The following is a 16,318-nucleotide window of genomic DNA, read 5'->3' on the forward strand; positions in this document are numbered from 1 at the left end:
CAAGGGTGCAATTTGCATACGGATGCATCCGTAGGTGTAGAGGTAAGGTGCACCTTCAAATTTTATGATGGTATATAATTTTGATGTAAAATGTTATAAGGATTATATCAAAATCTATTTTTATATCTAATTATAAAATTTTAAATTTTAAAAATAGTTAAACTCAAGTAGATCTATAATATATAAAAATCTTAAAAATAATAATACATTGTAAAATACACTATTTTTTACACTTAAAATCTTTTTATTGTTGATAGTCATGCAGGTCGATGTTGAAGTGATCAATCAAAGGTTTTTTCAACATTAAAGCTACCTTTTTTTTTTTCGGATTTTTCAACATTAAAGCTACTTTTTTTTTCTGATGGATATTTGAGGGGCATCCGTAGTTCTACATTATAAGATTGCATCGTTATATAAACTGTTTCCTTCAACCAATTATAATTCGTTATTGATCTCCTCACTCTCCTTCTCTCACTCGAAAAGAGGAAGAGAGATGGTAAGAGAGTCGAATTGGAAGAAGGATCCATATAACCAGGAGCACGTTCTCTATCCCTTCTGCAGAGCACTTGTTCGCTCTAGATTTTACTTTGTCTTTGACCTAGGGTTCCGGTTGCTCCGTTGCCCATCTGCAAATACATCGAACGATAGAATCAATCCTCCATCTTCATTGACGCCCTTCTTTCTTTAGAAACCCTAATTTATAGGGCTCTAAAACTTGGAGCTTCCATGGTTCCCATAACACCCTAGTTTCAGACGGAACCCTATATTTCATTTCTTTTCATATCCGTTTCCTTCCTATTTCGACCATTGATCATGGCTTTTAGAGCAAGAGAGTTATACAAAAAACTGGTTAAGAAAATTGGGGATGAGAACTTTGCTCCTGGTGTGAAGGAGTCTCTGAAGAAATATCTCCCTGATAATAAAGTGGTCATGGGTCGAGCTAAGAGAGGGCTTTATGCAGGTCGTCACATTCAGTTTGGTAACCAAGTCAGTGAAGATGGTGGAAACAAGTACGTTCTTTTCTTATTGTCTTCTACGACTTGCTTAATGTCAAAGAAAGAAACGAAGAAGTTGATATTGTTTTTGGGAAAATTGAGCTAAACCTTTTGATTTGGGTTTGATTCTTTCTTAGGAATTCTGAGAACGCTTATTTATGATGTTTATTTTGGAGTTGAATCGATGGTCGTTGTGAAATTTGCTTGCTTTTTCGGTTTTTTGCTCTATTTTCCATTTCTATAAGAAAGGGTGTCCTCTTCAGATTTGTATGCATTTACTTGTGCATTATTATATTGCAACCTGATTAATGTTATTTCTTTCGTGTAATGACTGTTGAGTGTGCCTGGCTTGATTATGGTTCACTATTTTTGGAATGCCATGTCAATTATCACTGAACGAAAAGAAAAAAGAACACGAGCCAGCCAATCCAATGGCTGTACTCAGACTTTTTTCGCTACATTAAATTTTTTTTCACTACATCTAAACCTAATATATGATAGAAAATAAGGCGTCGCTCTTCTTCTAATGTAAATGTTGCTAGAAATGTTTTAAAATGCGGGATGTGGACCCAATGCGATCGGGGTCTGATGTGGCTCGATGCGGTGCCAATGCGGGTACATTACCTCTAATGCGGTCAATAAATTTACAAAATTTCAAAAAATACAAAGAATATAATAATGCATAGTAAAAAATATAAAATCAATTTACGTGATAGTAGGTGTTTTAACTTATTCAATGTCTATAATACATAAGTTGTGCCAGACTTTAAGTTCCCTAATCGCCTGATAATGAGTAATAGAGTTGGTTGTTCTAACTTCTAACCTTTAATTGCTGAAATGTGTAGCATAATGAACATGTAAAGCAAAGCAATCCACTCCATCTCATATTGAAATATCCAAAATTCCAAGCTCAAGTTTAAACTTCAAAGAGGTAAAGATGAAAGGTTTATGACATATAAAAGAAAAAGATAATCAAACTCTCAACGAGACAAGTCATCAAATACTTGAATTTTTTCTATTAATTCCTCTTATCTCATTTTCTTCTTTTCTTTTGCTTTTTCTTGGCTATCTATGTATGCCCTAATCTTTCTTCCAATCTCATCGGTTGCTTGTGGGCATGCTTTAACATTCTTGGTAATACTAGCTAGGTGTTCCTTTTGCTGGAAAATACCCCCCCCCCTGTATGAGTATTCCCACATAGAGTGCAAATAGCACAAGTCCAATCCGTATGGTTTTTGAGTTCATAATGTTTCAAGAATATTTCCATGCCAGATTCTTGTTACTTGAAGATGATGAAGACGTTGCACCCCCCCCCCCCCCCAACCGGAAAGAAAAAAAAATTATTAGGAAATAAAAAACTTATAAAGCAACCTAAAGAAATTTCAATTTGGCCACATATGCTGGTGATGCCTGCATATGCAGGCGCATCACATTTTTCCTCATATGCTGTCGCTCTAGGCTGCAAAATGCATTATGCGGTGACATGTTAAAACAATGGGTGCTACTTACTATATGCATCGTGTAATATTTTCTCTCATGAGCTGTGTTATATCTGTGTGGTTACAACTCTTGAGTTTTTCATGCTCACATTACCATGTATTGGCATAGTTAGTATTCTTATTGTTGCATGCGCTTATGTGTGGGGAAAATTGCCACAATCTCTAATGTTCCAAAATCTGTTATGGTTGCTACATGGATAATGTCCAAAGTGGGAAAGAAGATTACAAATACTTGAATGAGGAAATCTTAGTTTTAAAGGCTAAACTACAGAACCTCGTTTGAAGATTATGCCTTACATTCTATGATTCTAAGGAAAGAGGTGATGGGAGATATTGAATTGCCACCAGAGTTATTCAATAGGGCTCAGTGTTTTAAATTGGGATTCGAGCCTTGAACTGGGAATGGCCCGAGTTTGAGTTAGTGGATCTGACTCTGCTGAGTCTTTGGGGAAAGAAAAACACTAAAACCTTGGGAACTGGTGAGACTTGGCCGGTTCCCGAGGTTTTCACTTTGACTTGGCACCCTGCTGGGTCCATGTAACTAGGCCGAGTCCTACACTCCCTGCATCTTAAAACACTGATGGAGCCAGAGTCTTGTGGCTATAAAACTGTTATTTACTTCTTATCACTCAAAACCATTTGTAGTAGAATATACACTTAGCCTGTGTTAGCTAAAGATCCCACATTGTTTCTCCATTGTTACCCCCAGGGGCACTTAACTATTTCGGAATTTGCATCTCTTGGCTAATGTCTTACATTGATCACGTTAACACATGAGGGAAAATTGAACTTATTTGGGATGTTACATGTCCAATAATGTTCTGAAGTCTTTGCCTCACAACAAGGAGAGATAAGGTGTGGATGATTTTCATATTATGCACTTTGTTTATTGGTGTTATTACAAGGTTCTGCCAAAGTCTTGGGAGAAATTTGTATCAAGTTGTGTTGCTCATCCTTATGTCAGGGAATAGGAAGCTAGTGTTGTTTCTGATTGTTGGATTCTAAAATTTAAAAAGTATATCTTGAGAAAGCTTGTAACTTTGTGGACTTGAATCTTTTGTTTTATAATGAGAGATGGTGCGAGATGGTATTGATTTTGATTTGCTTTGGGCACATTTCTTTATGGTTTCTTTATGGAATATGATTCAGTCTAAACGAACTTTTTAAAAGTTTGAGGGTCTTGGTACAACGGAATTTGCTATCCCCCTTTCCTATTCAACATGGTGGTTAACTCTTCTAGTGAAGAGTGGTTTTGTGGGCCACGGTGCCCTTCACCAAAGATGTGTCACTTGTTCATATCGTTTACATAATCTTCCGCTCTACAAGTTTTAAAGTTTTAATACAATCATACCATCGACATTTCAGAAAATCAGGGTGAGCATTTTTGCCATTGGATTTCATGAGTGGTTAACCATAGAAAAAGGCATGGGGTTTGTATAAGGCACGCCCTCCTTTTACTGTAGAACTAAGGTACAAGCTCTAAAAGTTTCTTGGAGATGTAAGCTTATGATGGCTTGAAAATCTATTTTTATCCCTAGTTATGAAATTTTTAATTTCTTGTAAACTTATTGAAAATCTTGAAAATAGATGGTCCAGATAACTTGTTACAATATACATTATGTTTAGGACTTGAAATTCTTTTTTTTCTTCATATCCACACATCTTGAGATTGAGATGATTAATTTGATGGATCTCCAATGTGGTAACACTCTCTTCTATAGGATTTTTGAGATGCATCTTATTTCAACATTATAAGGTTTCAACCTTATATAAACTCTCTCTCTCTCTCTCTCTCTCTCTCTCTCTCTCTCTATATATATATATATATATATATATATATATATATATATATATATATATATATATATATATATATATTTATGTATGGGAAAGGCTGGCATTAGCCCACTAGTTAACAGCTACAGTGGTAGCCAACGGCCTAGTTTGAATCGGGGGCCGATCCAATGGTTACGATTATATTTCGTATTTGAATTTTTATTTTTTTCTACTAATCCAAATCATTTGAAAATTTGAGCGCCTATTCTTTAAAAATAGGAGAATCTAATAAAAATATAAAAAATAATTTGACCAAAATACTCTCAAAACTTTTTCGGGGTATTTTGGTCAAGTTATATTTTACGAATTATTTTTTAAATTTTTTTATTAGGTGTGCCTTGATGAGAAGAGTGAACGCCTAAAATTTCAAATGATTTGGATCAGTAAAAAAGAAAATTCAAATACGAAATGAGGTCATGACCTTCAGATTGACTCAGATTCAATCTGGGCTGTTGGCTAGCACTGTAGTCAGCCCGTGGGCTAACGTCAGCCTTTCCCTATATATATATATATATATATATATAGAGAGAGAGAGAGAGAGAGAGAGCATTCTCTCACTGTAAAGGTCCAACCTATTGATGGGATGGTAAAAGTCCCATGATCATATTGTTTCCACTATGTGTCTTAGTGCACGTGCAGATGACAGTGGAAGTGGGTATTTGGTGGCTAGCTAATGGGAAGAAGGGTCATGTGGAATAGTGTCATCTTAGGGAAATATATAAATTGGAGAAATGTCTGGGATGGTAGGTGAAGGGTTTGAAGTTCTCTTGGGGCTTGGAAAGGCTATTTTATCCAAAATGGAGGACTTTGAGAACGTGTTCACCATGTGGTATAATGGTAGAAAATTTGGTTATTTTATTCAGGAGCAACAAATCACATTTCTAGTACTCATGGTAACTTGAATCCTGGATCTGTATTTGAGGTGGCACTTTAGATGCCTTGCGCGCATGTGTGTGTGTGTGTGTGCTTTGTGTGTGTGCATGAGAGAGAGAGAGAGAGAGAGAGAGATTCATTTCATGCTCTGCACTATCAAGGAGCACACTCAAGTTGTCTGTCCATTTACTTTCACAACACAATTTTTCTCTCATTTTACTTTCCATTCATGTGCTAATCAAAAACCTCTTTCATTAGGACAAGGAGGAAATGGAAACCCAACGTTCAAGAGAAGCGTCTCTTCAGCTACATACTCGATCGCCACATCCGCATAAAGGTTACCACACATGCACTGCGGTGCATTGACAAAGCAGGTGGAGTCGATGAGTACCTCCTCAACACCCCCTATAATAAGCTCGACAATGAGATAGGTCTCTTTTGGAAAGCTCGAATTGAGAAAATGTATGAAGAATTAGGTATGATGGAAGTTGGTTTCTTTCCTCCTGAAGAGGAGGCCAAATTGGAGGAAGGCTTCAAAAATCTTAAGATCGCAAAGAGAGAGGCAAGAAGAGAGGCTCGACAAAAGTGGCAAGCTTTGCAACCGAAGCGTAAACCCATTGTGGAAGGGGCAGTTGAGGAAGGCGGAGTGGGGTCCACAGAAGGAGAAATGCAGTCCACCGAAACTGTTGAGCAAGAATCTGCTGAATCAACACAGCCTCCAGCTTCTGCCTGAATTGGGGTACCTCGCAAATTTGATGTGAAGGGATCATATATTTTTAAAAGACTTTCTGCTCTAATATAATTCATTGTTTGCTTTATGAACATGAAATGTAGTGGGTGATGGGTCAAGCTGTTTCTTCTCACATTATATTTCTTGCATAAAACCCCTGGGTGGTGTTGGGGCATGGCTTTTTTTACCAAAATGCCCTTGAATACCAGCAAAATGAACGAAAGAAAAGAGAAGAAGGTTCATGTTGAGCTAGAGACTGATTTCATTACTTGTGCTTATGGGATAAAGCAACAAAGAAAAACTTCAAAATGCTTTTTACTTTACTGTTATCTGGATGAAACTGTTAATTGTATGAGCTCATCTAGCAATTTTCTCATATTTAGCTTAGTGAAAAAAAGGAATGTTATATGTGAATGCTTTGCATACAATTTGTACGTGAAGTGCCATCTCAACCATCCATCAGCGCTGTTTGTAGCTTGACTGAGATTGGGGCTAGGCTGGTTCAAGTGGAAGCTTCATTGAGGTTGATGGACGGTGGAGATCAAATATTGAATTTTATACAAAGCCTTCACATGCATTGTGGTCTTTCTGTCTGGTGTTCATTTGATCATGGTTTACATATTTGTATTGCAAGAGCTCGATAAGAGTGATATATGAAGTCCTCCCTATTGGAATCTTTTTCTAAGGGAAATAATTAATTTAGAATGCTTCCATATCTTCTCCTGTGGTTTGATACTTACTATCTATTTTTAAGCACATTTATCTCTAACTCCAAATTTCTTCGACAAGGTTAAGACGTTCGGTTATGAAAACTTAGCCTCTACTGTCTTGACGCAAGTCCGTTTCCTAGCATCCCACAACTACAACAGGGAAAAGTAAAATACAGAAGAGTAGGACTCTCATTTCATGTTCAAAAGGTTTAGATCTTAACTTCAAATTTGGAAAAACTTTACTCGAAAATTGGTGTTAGAGTTTTAAAAAAGATATTTATGTTTTGACAAGAAAAAAAGATTTTTATTCTTATCTTAAATAATTAATAGTTGTTAGTGTAGAAACCATCGCAATAACAAAAAAAAAAGGTTTCTATGAGTCAATGTAGAAATGAGTCACCTCTTAAAATCTATTTCTGAGATGGATTTTTGGACTTAATAATTAAGGACATGTAATCTCCAACATGGAGATAATGAATATAAAAAAATAAATAAAATTTGAGAATTAAAAATAATGAAAAAGTTTATATAAGGTTGCAACTTGAAAATGTAGCAATTTTATATGCAATTCAAAAATCTATCGGAGAACGTTATTTTAATTTTGAAAAATCCTCTTATTGATCATCTCAACATCGAGATGTATGAATATGAAAAAAAAGAAGATTTTGAGTCCCAGAAGTAGTACATCTTGTGACATAATATCTAGACCGTCCATTTTAAAGATTTTCATATTTTTAGATCTACTTGATTTTGACCGTTTTTGAAGTTTAAAATTTTATAATTAGATATGAAAATAGATTTTGAGATAATCCTAAGAATTTTTGTCACCAAAATCATATGTTATGATAAAATTTGGATGTATACTTCAATTGGATTATTTAAGGTTGCAAGCTTATAAAAACCGCATCCTAGAAATAATAACTCTATTAGGAAAACATTTGGACCGCTAGGTTCAATTGTTTTTAGATTGACCACTTATTTGCATCCATCTTTTAAGATTGGATGTTTTATACCCTGGGGACTGCAAATGTAGAAATGTGGTCCCCGCCACATGAAACAATTTTCCATAGCAAAATATACTATAAAGATCATTCAGCTTTGGTACATGGAAGTCAAAATCATCCATAATCGTCAGATGTTAAATCCAACAGTTTGGATTGTGTCACAAAGTTGGAAACAATTTCTTTTAGACTTGAAGCTTGAGAGAATTTCTTTTAAACTTGAGCTTGATCTAAGACACCCTAACCACGTGATTTCAAATCTAATGATCAATAGTTTTTGAAATCACCTTATACCAAAGATAAATGACCTTATTGAAAACTTATCCTTTCAAATCTAATAATCAATAGTTTTTGAAATCACCTTATGCTGAAGATAAATGACCTTATTGAAAACTAATACGTAATTTCTAAATGAGAGGTTGCAATCTCTGCCCACATGATCATGGATTCGTATGATCATGAGAATTACCTTATACCCCTTTATGGGTTCCGTGGTTGATCAATTGGTCCTCCAAGCATAGTAGCATTAAATGTCCACATATATCCATAAGGTGCATCATCATGAAATAAATTGGATGATGATGGATCCATCATGTCCAGTGGGTTCCACACTTTCGCCATTACCGTCCAACCATAACTATTGTTCACCTCGTGACCATATATCTCATATAGTTACGAGGATTCTAGATCTGGATCCCATAACCATTATGACCAGAAGCTGCATTGTAGCGCTGGACTACATACTTTTAGTAGTCTCGCACGAACCATATGTCCAGCCTAATTTGACTTGAATTGAAATCATTCAGTGATTTAGTTCACGCAATAAATGTATAACCACTTCTTTATTGTATGTTTTATAAATGTTTGCCACTTTGTTTTTTTTTGAACGGTTTATAAATGTTTGCAACTGCTCTACATGGGTTGTTATTTCCTTCATGTCACTGGTTAAAAAAACGGATTGTTGGGTTGGATCATTTGGTCACCGATCATTTGGGTCTGGATTGGCCTAAGTCGGATATCTAGAAAAATAGAACAATTGAAAGGAGGGTTTATGGGTAAGATTTTAGAAAAAGGTGTGGTTTGTATAAGGGTGAGGCCTTATTCCGTCAAAAGTAGGTGCATTTTTAAATCGTATTTGAAAGATATTATTTCAGTATTGGAAAATTTTGTGATTGCCTGAAAATTTATTTTCATATGTAATTATAAAATTTAAAGCTTAAAAAATAGTGTAGATTGAGCAGGTCTATGAACAATTGATAATCTTGAAAATTGACGGTCCATAAATGTATCACAAGATGTACTATATCTGGAGGTCGAGATGATCGATTCAAGCATTTTTGGGCATCGAAACAAGCTCTTTTAGTGAATTTTGAAGGTGCACCATAATTTGATTGTTTTAGGGCTTCACCGTTATATGAACTTTTTCCTTTACAAAAAAATGAAAACATTAGAAATGCTGAAAAAAAATAAAAAAAGGTGTTTTAGTGGGGACCTGGTGGTTTCTATTTCCTTTCCCACAACCGGTTTAATAGCGTCCAATTCTCAATCCAGAATGACTGATTCTGTGATTCCTAATAGGAATTGGGATTTTTGGAAACACTGTGTTTCACTCAGTTTCTAAAGATAATGACTAATACCAAACTTGGAGGTTTAGGAAATTTTTTGTGAGTTCATTTTCATGGTTAACAACGAACTAGTCACATCTAATAAATCAATCACATTCCCAAAGTTAAAAAAAACAGTAAGGAGTAATGGAAAGATTTGGACATGTAATAGGGGTTTGGTTAAGAGGACTATCACTAGGCCTCTCGTTTGCAGGCCATGGGATTGAGACATATGGCCCCTATTGCTTGCTCCTGGGTAAAATAAGAGTAATCTTTTTATCTAGAAAATTAATATCTATTTTCGACTAATCAAGATGAACATTCTTTAAATATATATATATATATATATAAAGAAATCTAGAAAAATAATATCTACTTTAGACTAATCAAGATGAGTATTCTTTAAAAAAAAAAGAAAAAGAAAGAAAAAAGAAAAGGAAAAGAAAAGAAAGAAAATTGAGTTCCAAACATTTAGATATGGCTTTGTTAGATAATTCCGATTTAATCTAAGGCATTATATTTTTCAAGCACATATAGTATGTGTATTATTAGGAAAAATTATACAACGAGACATTTGACTACTAGTAGTGATTGTATATTCTATGAACTAAAAGTAATCAATCTTCTAAGGATTGAAAAAGATCGTTTGGTTCGTATAGAACCTATCAGTCAAATAGCCCTAGAAGGGGATAGGGCTAAGCGGAGTGAAAAGGCTTTTCCATGAGATGGGAAAGGGGATTTTCATACATTTATAGATTTACTTGATTAAAGCTATTTTTATTTTATTTGAACTATTTTTTTAGTTTAAAATTTTAGAACTAGAGATAAAAATAAATTCTTGCACTTTTCTAAAAAAATTTAACACCAAAATTACATCTCATGACAAAGTTGGGAGGTGCACCTTATTGTGGTCATTTAAGGTTGCAACCGTAACCAAACCGATTGTGCATGATGAGATTGGTTCATTTATTAATGATAGGGCACATGTGATCCAGTCGGCTTTGCATCAACCCCATCTCTCACATTTATTCCCTTGTCCTTTTTCATTCCATTTATTTTCCTTGTTTTCGTTCTCAACTTGCATGCTTAATAAATTCCGTCCTCCAAGGTCTTTTGACTACATTTATTTTCTCATCCTCCAAATAGACCATAAGATAGGTGCACCAAGGCAAAAAGGGGACTTTTTTTTTTGTGAACAGTTACCACAAGACAACAATTGAACACTTTTTAAGAAAACATTTTGGCTATCAAAATAATTTGAGCTTTGCTTCAAAACTCACCAAAAATTCGGCAATTTTTTAAATCAATCATCTTGTCCTTATCCATTATGGCTATAAAAAAAAATTAGGATTTCAACTTTCAGTCGTTAAAAATAATGTATTTTAAATTCCATCAAAAATGCTTGTGAGCATGACCTGTAATAGTTGAAAATAGTTACAATATTAAATATTTAATACATCAAGTACATGTTGCTAAATTTCCATAAAAAATATATTTGGGGCAAGAAGTTCACCAAAAATGTCACATGCTCATGCTACATATTTTAGCCTTGATGATCCTACGACTGGTAACATGGGATTTAAAGGTTGCCATCACAATTAGAGAGACAGAGAAATAGACAGAGGGGGGTGTGCCATGCGTCGAGTAATGTCATTCATCACCTTTGGTGGTTCTTTGTTTGGGTGGGGAGGCAATTCGGTTTTTTGACCCATTTAGGAAGTTTTTAGGTGTATTTTTAAGATAAAATAAAAATTTTCAAAAAATATAGTTAGATATTTATTAAAAAGGTTAATTTAGTGTGCTCACACTATGGAATAATTTAACATTATATTCACAAATTTGGACACTTATATACCCTAGTTTCGTATATGGAAGTTGTTTTTAATATGGGTATTTTTGGTCATTCTAAGGAATATGACGTCATCTACATGTGGTGTGACATCACTCATGTGTTTTATATGGGTGATGTCATACTCCATGTGGATGACATCATACCTCTTATATTGATAAAAAATTACTCTTATTAAAAAAATACTTTATATAAAAATAAAGGCATAGAAATGTCTAAAATTTGTTGAGTACAATGATAAATTACTCCATAAAATGAGTACTCTGGCATAACCCTTTTTTAAATAATTATAAACAATGTGTATTAAAGAATTTTTACAAAATTATGAATGTTACAAGGATATATTTAGAAAAGAAGTGACTTTTTCAAAATCCGAGGGACGTGATTTGGTTTGCTTCCGATGAGAGGCTGAAGCCAAAGATTTTGGCCAATTCGGCAGTATCGAAATACTTCTGATAATAATGAATTAGAATATGCTTCTTCTTAAAGAGCATGTACAATATGCTTCTTTGAGAGATTGTACAACAACTCCCTCAGGAAAAAGAGTAGAGGAATTTTTTTTTCTTTTCCCAAAAATTTTGGGTGTATCTTAATAACATTGGATCAAGAGATAATGGGTTTTTAATTCTTGAACATCTAGATCTTGCCCTTCAAAAATTTAGCAGTTATTGTTCAATCATGAGAAGTCAAAACTTTTGATGCACATAGAGAGTCCTATGTAACTTTTTCTTTCTTTAAAATTGGTTATAGCATTCTAGATGCTTGTCCAAAAAGTGTTCCTAACAACATAAGTTTTACATAAGGGAGTAAACACAGAGTATTCTTCTAAGAGTGCAGCAAATAAAAAAAAAGTTGTACTCAAGTATTAAAAATTTCGATAGTACAAAGTGAGACATTAATCTTGATCATTGGACGTGAAACAAAGCGAGACATTAATCTTGATCATTGGATGTGAAATTGGGTGGCTGCAATTATTCCATTGACCAAGTTCAAACTTAAAAAAAAAAAATTCTCAAACTTTATAACACATCCAAGCTATCAAACTTCACATCGGATGGTTGTAAATAATTGTGACTACCTTATAAACAATCCCTTAATAATTACAAAAAAAAAAAAGATACCAACCATTTATAGTTGGATACGGTTACTCTCTTCCATTCCTAACCATTAAAAATGTCTCTTCCCATTTGTTAAAGCCAGCACTTGAAAACTAGAAAGGAATACCAAACGGTAAAGACTTTCCAACGGGCTCATTTATTATTTAATCAAGGGTTTCTTTTGTAGTCTCTTTTGATTGATCCCCTCGAAGAGATTAAGGGTATTTTAATCATTCATTTATTTCTCTCTCTGCCGTTTGAAAGAGGAAAATGAAAGTATCACATCCCAAAAGAATTCAATCTCTCGTGGGAGTATACTATTCATTTACTCTTCAGGTAAAATTCATGCTAGGAATACCTTTTATATTTCAAATTTTGGGGATTATCCTATAACCCATAGACTAATATCAATTCAAAACAATTTCCAAATAAACTCTCTATGTGCTAAAAAAAAACTATTGCTTCAAGATTGAATATAGACCATCCAATTTTCGAAGGGTTAGATCTAAGTGTCAAAAACTTAAAAATCAAAATTTTCTCTTTGAAGATACTCATCTAGTAATTCTTATGTGGTTCTCAAAATTTTAGGCTTAAAAAAGCTTCCTAATCCGGTGTTTTGTGCGAAGGAGTAGATACATAGTATACTCCTATAGCCTTCCGGTATACGTATCTCGGCTCACCCTCTTGTTTTGTGTGGGCAAGCACACGGGCTGACCCACACAATAAACGTATTCGTACCTGTATCTTCTTTTGATTTTTTTATTTTTATTTTCTTTTTTATATGCGGAGGGCGAGGTTTGTACTAACGTTGCCTCTTTATAATGTAGAAGTCGGGTGTACCTAAAAAATTTAGTTAGAGATGCCATTTGGACATCGAAAATCTTATGATGGCTTCAATATCTCTTTTTATCTTTGGATAAAAAATTTAAAATTTAAAAAATAATACAGATCGAGCAATCAATAAACATTTAAAAATCTTAAAAATAAATTGTCCATATGACTTTTTATTCATCTCAAGGTCGGATGGTAAGTCGGAAGATTCTCCTATGTGGGAACATTCTCCCCTATCCGAAATTTGAGATGCACCTTTTGTCAACAGTATAAGGTTGTAACCTTATACATACTTTTTTTCCGGACTTATTCAACATTCTCCCTCTATATAAGTCCACGTGATTCACTTTTGTGGCACAACATTGAAGGGAGGGGAAATGGATGCGCGTCTGAAGAGATCAGAAGCTTTGCTGAGATTGTTGGCAGCGATGTTTGCAGTGGCAACAGCAGTTGTTGTGGCCACAAACAGGGAGACTGAATATATGATCATTCAAAAACGGGCTACCATGAAAGACTTGAATTGTCTTGAGTAAGTGCTCCTATTGCACAGAGTAAGATGCCTAATTTTGGGTTCATTGATGAGAGAGGGCTGTGGTCGTGTGTGTGTGCGCGCGAGAGAGAGAGAGGAAGATTCATGATTTGGGTGGTGGTTCAATTTTTGTGTTTGTGTCCGAGAGAGGGAGAGAGAGAGAGGGATGAAGATTCATGATTTGGGTTGTGCTGAATTTGTGCATATGTAAGAGAGAAGGAAAGGGGTTGGGTTGTGGTAGTAGCACCCCCGCACCCTAATGACAGAGAATCACCCGGGAAAAGGGTTGGGTTGTTGTAGTAGCACCCCCGCACCTTGATGACCAAGTTGTGATTTTCATTCCCACTCAAACTGCTCTACTAATAATACCTTAAATAAAAACGAACTCCTAAACCATTGGAAAAGACTTAGAAGGGTTGTTTTCTCTAATGAATTACCTAAAAAGAGAGAGAAAAAGATTTAATTTGTTTTTGTGTGCGTTCGTGTGTGCGTGAGTGAGAGAGAGAGAGAGAGATTTGGCTTGTTGCCTGAGAGAGAAAGAGAGATTTGATTTGTTATGTGTGTGTGTGAGAGAGAGAGAGGGATTTCATGGAATGTGTTGTTGTCTTACAGGGTACTTGTGATGGTGGAGTCAATTGCTGCTGGGTATCAAATGGTACAACTCCTCAAATGCATCCTTTCTTGGAATTCCACTTCCTGCTGTACCCGTCTTGCTTGGCTTACTCTCTCATTCGACCAGGTTCTTATTCTTATCCTTTTTTTTCAAATTTACTCCTCCTTGCCCCATTTTTCCCTCTGTTTTCTAAATAATAAAAAAAAAAGTTCACCAAACGACACCCACCCTAAATTTTCAATGACTCAATTTTTAGTGATAATTGTATTTTCCAATAGGGCGTGTATACTATGGTGCGAGCATAGTGTAGATCTCCTCCCTCAGTTGGAAGATCTATGTGGGAGATGTTTCAACCTGGAATTTTGGGAACTACCTAGTAATCATCCGACACATGATTATTCTCAGAAAAAAATAAAAAATAAAAAAAAAATTATGAATTTGGAGATTTCTTAAATCCCACCTAAAAATTGGATGGTAAAGTTTTGGCTCAAAAAAGTTCGTCAAGTAGAATATGTTACATAAAGTTTTGGCTCAAAAACGTTCATCCATGTGTGTGTTGGAGCTTGAGTAGCTACAAGGCCCGTTTGCATATTCCCTTGAATCATCACTAAGTTTTAAGAAGCCTGTCTCACTAATAAGACTATTTATTTTGGGTGTGGCATATATAGAGCCGAGGCTTTAAACAATCAAACTAAAGCACGCCTTCAGAGAGTGTCGAGAAACGTAGTTTCAATACTGAAAATCTTTGTTATAGCCTTAAAATACATTTTCATCTTTAATTATAAAATGTAAAGCTTCAAAAATACTGTAGATCGAGCAGATCTATGGAAACTTGAAAATCTTGAAAATCGACGGTCCAAAACTGCCTTACAAGATGCACTATTTCCAAAACTTGAAATTTTTTTTTTTTTTGTCATGCCCATGCATCTTGATGTCGAGATGATCAATTTGAGGATATTTGAGCATCAAAATAATCTCTTCAAGTGATATTTTTGAGGTGAGATCTAAGTTGATTGTTTAGAGCCTCGGCTAGATATAAACTTTTTTTTTTTTTTTCATGGTGGAGAGTGTTATTGACGAACTCAAAGCTCAAAAACAAGTTTTTAAAATTATGTAGCACCCGAAGCTGTCTAACTCCCCAATGGACAACTTGAATTCACTGTGATCTCTTTGTACTAGAAGTAATTGGTCTTATAGTATATTTTCTGCTCGAGAAAAAGTCATCAAATTTAGGAGTGCCTGAACATGTCTCCATACATCACATGCAGGTCGTGGTGTACGGCTGTCTTGGCGCGGTGGCGGCCGCAATCCAAGGCTCATACTTTGCTAAGTTTGGTGCACGCGAGCTTCAATGGTCCAAGCTTTGCAACATTTACCAGAGATTTTGCTTGCACATAACATACAGTTTAATCACTGGCCTTTGTTCTGCTTTGGCCATGGCCGTGGTCTCAGCAATGTCGGCTTTCAACCTCTTCAGCCATTTCTCACCAACTCGCCCTCTCTCTCTCAAAAGAGTACACAAATAATGGAAATAATTTCCTCTCCCTCTCTAGGGTAATCAGGACTAGAAACAACTAGTTCCATGTGTACGTCGGTGAAACTTCAATAAAAGCGAAGATTGGGAATTGAACATATGTTTATTTTTCTTAATTTTTTGGAAAATTTATGTTTTAAGAGAAATTCGATTTGAGCTACATTATTGGTACTTGTGTTTGATGTTATGAAGGAAATATGGCCCTTGATCTAGACAGGACATTGGGATGGATGGCCCAGATTGGTATTGATATTATTGCCTTGTAAAGATATTGTTCTAGCAGTTGTAGGAAATAAATTTTTTTTGATCTAAATGCCCGTAATACATGTGGAAAGTCAATGTGATGATCATAGTGTCTAGTTACGTGGGCCTTAGAGGTTCATTGGATTGGATGTCAGTCAAACTTGACATTGTCTACGCATAAGGGTCAGTTTGGATGCCAGATAAAAAGGTTTTCACATTGAAGGAGCTGTTAAGTTTTCAGGAATTCATCTTCTTATTTAGGGAAAATAGGTCAAAAACACTTTACAAAATCATCAAGGGGCTCAATGATCCTATTTACACTTTGGCTATTGCATTTTTACTTTTATTTTAATTGGGCACATCATCAAAAAGAA

At 35.0% G+C, this 16,318-nt stretch overlaps 2 protein-coding genes across 2 annotated transcripts; both read left to right on the top strand.

The window, feature by feature from the left end:
* Positions 1 to 604: 604 nt before the first annotated feature.
* On the top strand, positions 605 to 6,242 carry LOC18435502 (Ribosomal L28 family). The gene is made up of 2 exons (XM_006845546.4): positions 605 to 1,010; positions 5,462 to 6,242. Exons 1-2 carry the CDS (start codon positions 814 to 816, stop codon positions 5,934 to 5,936), a joined length of 672 nt encoding a protein of 223 aa, XP_006845609.1. The 5' UTR covers positions 605 to 813; the 3' UTR covers positions 5,937 to 6,242.
* Positions 6,243 to 13,374: 7,132 nt separating this feature from the next.
* LOC18435503 (CASP-like protein 2C1) lies at positions 13,375 to 16,014 on the top strand. The gene is made up of 3 exons (XM_006845547.4): positions 13,375 to 13,554; positions 14,167 to 14,293; positions 15,436 to 16,014. The coding sequence occupies exons 1-3, from the start codon at positions 13,403 to 13,405 to the stop codon at positions 15,691 to 15,693; spliced, it is 537 nt and encodes a 178-aa protein (XP_006845610.1). The 5' UTR covers positions 13,375 to 13,402; the 3' UTR covers positions 15,694 to 16,014.
* The last annotated feature ends 304 nt before the right edge of the window (positions 16,015 to 16,318 follow it).

The sequence above is a fragment of the Amborella trichopoda genome, chromosome 12 (assembly GCF_054954075.1).
Source record: "Amborella trichopoda isolate Santa Cruz 75 chromosome 12, AtrichopodaSantaCruz75HAP2 v2.0, whole genome shotgun sequence".
NCBI classification, from domain to species: domain Eukaryota; kingdom Viridiplantae; phylum Streptophyta; class Magnoliopsida; order Amborellales; family Amborellaceae; genus Amborella; species Amborella trichopoda.